The following is a 6,000-nucleotide window of genomic DNA, read 5'->3' on the forward strand; positions in this document are numbered from 1 at the left end:
TAACACGCCTGTCATCATGTGTGACTAGATTTACAATGCTGTACAGGGGTGGTAACAATAATAATGAATATAAAAGAGCACGAGGCTTGGATTGGTAAGGATTGACATTTTTCTAGTAGGAATATTAGATGAACACCCTAGTTACTCTGCAGTTGTCAGGCTGTTCATAGCTTTATCAGAATTCACAGTTTCTAAAGGATTCGGAGGAGCATGTTATTTTATACATCATTTAACATAACATCAAATTAGTGAGTGGGAAGATTTTCCTGGTAATTAATGCTCAGGGAATGTCCTCAAACTATCAACCAGATTTAGTAATAATATGGATTAGGTGTCAGCTGATATTTACTACTTTATGCTTTACGGTTATTGGCCCCACTGATCACAATGGCAATTAATTGTGGATTCTGTTTAATGTGTTGCTGTATTGCAGAGTATGTACTTTTAGGCATAATATTAATGTCATACATTAGTCATTGTTGTATTCCATAGATTATTAGATGGAAGTATCTGCCATGTTGGTTGGTTGGCTTTAAAGAGGTTTTCTTAAAGGGGTTCTCCTGGAATTAAGAACATGAAAATCCTTAAATATTACTTTATTATAAAATGTATTCCCAAATGCTTTTCATTAGTTATAATTAGACTTGAGCCAATCGACCTTCGGATCCGAAGTCGATTTGTTTAAAGGGAACCTGTCATGTGTTTATCATCCCATGAACAAACTAGCCCTTATTATAATTACTAATTTCAATAGTCTATTCCTCCACCTTTTTTTTTACCTTAGTAATACAGTACCTTTGCATTCCCTGTTATTCATTTTCCCGCCAATTATTAAAATGAATGAATGATGTAATAAACCACGCCCCTTTTATCATCTACAGCTCTTTTTTATTTTTCTTCTGGCCACAAATTCTCATTTCAAATCCTGCGCATGCGCGCTGTCTGATCAGTGTAATGATGCACATTCATAGCTGAAAGTAAACTGGGCATACGTCGGCTCATCCAGTACAAGCAGGAGTTAGGCTACTTTCACACCTGCGTTTGGTGCGGATCCGTCTGGTATCTGCACAGACGGATCCGCACCTATAATGCAAACGCTTGGATCCGTTCAGAACGGATCCGTTTGCATTATCATGAAAAAAAAAAAAAATATATATATATATATTTTTTTTTTTTTGTTCATGATAATGCAAACGGATCCGTTCAGACTTTACATTGAAAGTCAATGGGGGACGGATCCGTTTGAAAATTGAGCCATACTGTGTCAACTTCAAACGGATCCGTCCCCATTGACTTACATTGTAAGTCTGGACGGATCCGTTCGCCTCCGCACGGCCAGGCGGACACCCGAACGCTGCAAGCAGCGTTCAGGTGTCCGTCTGCTGAGCGGAGGCTGAACGCTGCCAGACTGATGCATTCTGAGCGGATCCGCTTCCACTCAGAATGCATTAGGACGGATCCGTTCGGGGCCGCTTGTGAGAGCCTTCAAACGGAACTCACAAGCGGAGCCCCGAACGCTAGTGTGAAAGTAGCCTTATTTGGCGGGCAGAGTGTACATCTCGGGTAAGTGTTCTCCTGTTTGACTTGTACTGTGCATTGGACGGGCAGCAGCCAGCCTCACTGTTCACACAGACTCTCCCTGCTGCCCCACACTTTATTTGGTTTTGCATTCAGAACATCGGGAAGAGGTCCGTACAGACATGTGACATCGCAAGCTGCTGGCCCTGATGTGCTCTCACTATCTACTTTCACATGTATATACGGACCTCTTCCCGATGTTCTAAATGCAAAACCAAATAAAGTGTGGGGCATCAGGGAGAGTCTGTGTGAACAGTGAGGCTGGCTGCTGCCCGTCCACTGCACAGTACAAGTCAAATAGGAGAACACTTACCCGAGATGTACACTCTGCCCGCCAAATAACTCCTGCTTGTACTGGTCCACCGGAAGTGAGGATGAGCAGACGCATGCCCAGTTTACTTTCAGCTGTGAATGTGCATCATTACACTGATCAGACAGCGCTGAATAGAAAAAACGCTGGACTCATATCAAAGTTAGACGTCACGCTGGACTCAAATCAGCTCATTAGCATGCGGCGTGTGGCATCTTTGTGTGTATATTATGAGATAACCATCTGTTACATCAGTAAGTGAATAAATCTAAGGTACTTATTAATAGTTAATGATTGTATATAATGAGTTACATTATAATTAAATACCCACATGACAGGTTTCCTTTAAATACCTCCATTTTAATGCTGTTTCCGAACAGCATTAAAATGTATTGGCTCCGTAGAGCCAAAGTTTGCCTCTCCCGAAGTTGCATGAGACTTCAGTGAATTACTACTGCATTCATATCTGCAAATAGAAAGCCAAAGTGGGCTTCAGATTTCTATTTTAAATATTTTGACTACAGTAGTAATTCCCCCAAAGTTTTGCACGACTTTGGGCGATACGAACTTTGCCTACACAGAGCCAATACATTTTAATGCTGTACGGAGCATTAAAATCGAAGTATTTTACCAAATTGACTTTGGATCTGTGATCTAAAGGTCAATTAGCTCAAGCCTAGTTATAATGACTCATTTTGTCTAGGGAGCAATCATCAGGGGAAATAAAATATCCGCCGCCCTATTAGTACACACAAAACCTGTCCTATTCACACAGCAGGACAAGTTACTTCACAACACTGAGCTAAATAGCTGCCTCATCCTCCTCTCTGCTCTGATTGTCAGGGATTATGATCCTGAATACAGCTGATAAGATCTTCATGAGAAGACATGAAGTACAGAGAGGAGGGTGTGGATTTGGCTAATGAGTAGCAGCACTTGTATTCAGTCTTCATTACCACAGCCCCTCATTACCACAGTGGCTGCTTTCAGACGAGCGAGCTGTACACTCCGGACTCGCAGCATGAGTATAAGACAGCTCCCGTCCTGAACTCCCAGCACTGACGAGGTCGCATAGCATTATATTGATTTATGATGCTATGTAACCCTTAGAAGTCTGGAATGTATTGCACATAATACTGTCAGTGTTGTACAATACATTCCAGAACTGTAAGGGTTACGTAGCATCATAAATCAATATAATGCTATGCGACTCCAGCAGTGCTGGGAGTTCAGGCCGGGTGACTCGCTGCGAGTCCGGAGTGTGCAACTCGCTCCTCTGAAAGTGGCCAGTCTGTCCTGTCTGTCCTCTCTGTACTTCATGTCTCCTCATGAACTCCATTCCCACAGAGATTCAGCTGAAGATCTTATCAGCTGTATTCAGGATCATAATCCCTGACAAGTGGAGCAGAGATGAGGATGAGGCAGCTCTTTACCTCAGTGTTGTAACTTGTCCTCCTGTGTGATCAGGACAGGTTTTGTGTGTACTAATAGGACGGCGGCCATTTTATTTCTTCTAAGGATTGCTCCCTAGACAAAACTAGACTATAACTAATGAAAAGTATTTGAGGAAATATTTATAATAAAGTAATATTTAAGTATTTTCATTTTCTTACAGCCTCTTGCACACAAACGTATTTTAATTCCGTTTCCGTTCCGTTTTTTTTTGCGGACCGTATACGGAACCATTCATTTCAACGGGTCCACAAAAAAATAGAACATGTCCTATTATTGTCCGCATTACAGACAAGGATAGTGCTGTTCTATTAGGGGCCAGCTGTTCCGTTCCGCAAAATACAGAATGCACACGGATGTCATCCATATTTTTGGCGGACCGCAAAATACATATAAAAGAAAGATATTTAGTCACCAGTCCGCAAAAATGTTCCGCTGCAGGTCCGAGGAGTGTTGTGGGGTCAATCACACTTTCATGGAGTATGCATATAGGTTTCGGACCGCGCGTGTCATAAATAGACGGTATACAGTTTTTTTCTTTCTCCTTCTCCTTTTAGAAAAGTACCGAGGGCTGCAGATGTCCTATTTGTGGATATCCTGCAACTTATAAAAATTATAATAGTGTAAATCCGTACGGTTGTGCTGCCCTGCAGTGCACAGATTGTACTTACACGGCACTCCACCAACAACAGACGTATCTAAGATATCCTCCGCGGCTTGTTAGATTCTTCGCGGTGAAGGTCCACGTTCATACACCACCACACAGGGCTCAACCACGGACTTAATTCCAGCACACACCAGATGAGTCTGCTAGTATTCCCAATTTCTTTTCATTAAAAATTTCTGTGGATACAAGTGGCTCCTACCATAGTGAAGCTCCGATGACTATTTTAAAAGGTTTATTAGTACATACTTACAAACATGCACTTTAAAATTCGCATTAAAAAATCCCAGCGTCTTATTCTTTGCCCAAAGAATAAGACGCTGGGATTTTTTTATGCGAATTTTAAAGTGGGGGATCTTTTGATGCTTTCTCAAACAGCTGATCGGCAGGGGTTCTGGGTGTCGGACCCCCACCGATCAAATACTGATGACCTATCCAGAGAATAGGTCAGTGATGGTGAACCTTTTAGAGACCGAGTGCCCAAACTGCAACCCAAAACCTAATTATTTATCACAAAGTGCCAACATAGCAATTTACCCTGAATATTACAGTCCAGTATAGTCTATCTTGCATGTACTTTATTATTTAGCTATAATAGCCTGCCTACATTCAGTGTACTGCCTGTGCTGTTCATAGTGCATCCTGTGCTGAATGAATTGCAGGAAAAGTCTAAGGCATATTGGTACACCATAGACTTTTTCCAGGGTGCGGGTGCCCACAGAGAGGGCTCCGAGTGCCGCCTCTGGCACCCGTGCCATAGGTTCGCCATCACTGGAATAGGTCATCAGTATCAAAATCCTGGAACACCCTTTTAGGTTTTTAAATCATACTACTACATTATAAATGCTTATTATTTTCTTGATGTGTTATATGGAATAACTAGTTCCCACAATTTATTCTTGTTATTTTTCTGTGTCTGTCTTTCAGGGAACCTGAGAAAACACAAGTTTTAAGTTTCTTCCAGACAGATCTTAGTGGCTACCTCCCCAAATCTGTTGTAGAATCCTTTTTCCCATACAGCATGACTCAGTTTTACAACAATCTCTCAAAGGCTGTCAAAGCATTAAATGTATGACACAGAGCATGGCCCATTTTTAGATGAACGTTCTACTTGGAAGAGGTCAAGAGGTTCAGCAAGGATCTGCAGCATGTATGTTACAACCTTGGAAAGCCGACTGCATGACTGCATTTGAGCAGTACTGCGTACAAATTGATGCATATTGATTTCCATTTACATAGCAGAGCAACTATTTTACCAGATTGTCTATTGTAAATGATTTTGCAAGTAAAAATATTCTAATATTCATACAATTTGTGCTAAGGACACAATAAATATCATTTACAAAGACTCATGCAAAACTAGCAGTAAATGTCATGCAGACAGTGGGGTTTAATGGGAATGCGGGTGAACATACATATAACCCATTTATTTCAACGGGGAGGGGACAAGAAGACATGACCTGCTCTTCCCTGGTGAATGGGACTAAAATCAAACCATTCGCAGGATCTGAAAAGTCCCCTCAGTAGGAATCACTGTTTTATGAACTATTCTATTTCTTACGTTGCCTGCCACTGCCCCGCTACTTTGGGCGGGCACAGGCACCGCTCTATTTAACAAGGCTGTGGAGTCGGAGGCAATTTTGGGTACCTGGAGTCTGAGTCGGCAAAAAATGAACCGACTCCTACTAGATTTAAATTGGAATAAAAAAAAAAGTTTAAATGTCCCAATTCACAAAAAGGTCTAATTAATTACCGTATTTTTCGCCCTATAAGACGCACCTGCCCATAAGATGCACCTAGGTTTTTGAGGAGGAAAATAAGAAAAAAATATATTTTGAACCAAAAGGTGTGCTTTTGGTGGGTTTTTAACTAATGGTGGTCTGTGGATGACACTATTATGGGGGCATCTGTGGATGACACTATTATGGGGGCATCTGTGGATGGCACTGTTATGGGGGCATCTGTGGATGGCACTGTTATGGGGGCATCTGTGGGT

General features: G+C 41.6%; 1 protein-coding gene across 1 annotated transcript in view; it reads left to right on the forward strand.

Annotated features, from left to right (window-relative positions):
* STARD5 (StAR related lipid transfer domain containing 5) overlaps positions 1-5,612 on the forward strand; it is a 29,278-nt gene extending 23,666 nt beyond the window's left edge. Inside the window, exons 6-7 of the mRNA XM_040414075.1 lie at positions 4,932-5,169; positions 5,200-5,612. Of these exons, the coding sequence (XP_040270009.1) occupies positions 4,932-5,079 (148 nt within the window). The 3' untranslated portion in view covers positions 5,080-5,169; positions 5,200-5,612. The remainder of the gene's footprint in view (positions 1-4,931; positions 5,170-5,199) is intronic.
* Positions 5,613-6,000: the final 388 nt, after the last annotated feature.

Source organism: Bufo bufo, chromosome 1 (assembly GCF_905171765.1).
Source record: "Bufo bufo chromosome 1, aBufBuf1.1, whole genome shotgun sequence".
Classification (NCBI taxonomy): domain Eukaryota; kingdom Metazoa; phylum Chordata; class Amphibia; order Anura; family Bufonidae; genus Bufo; species Bufo bufo.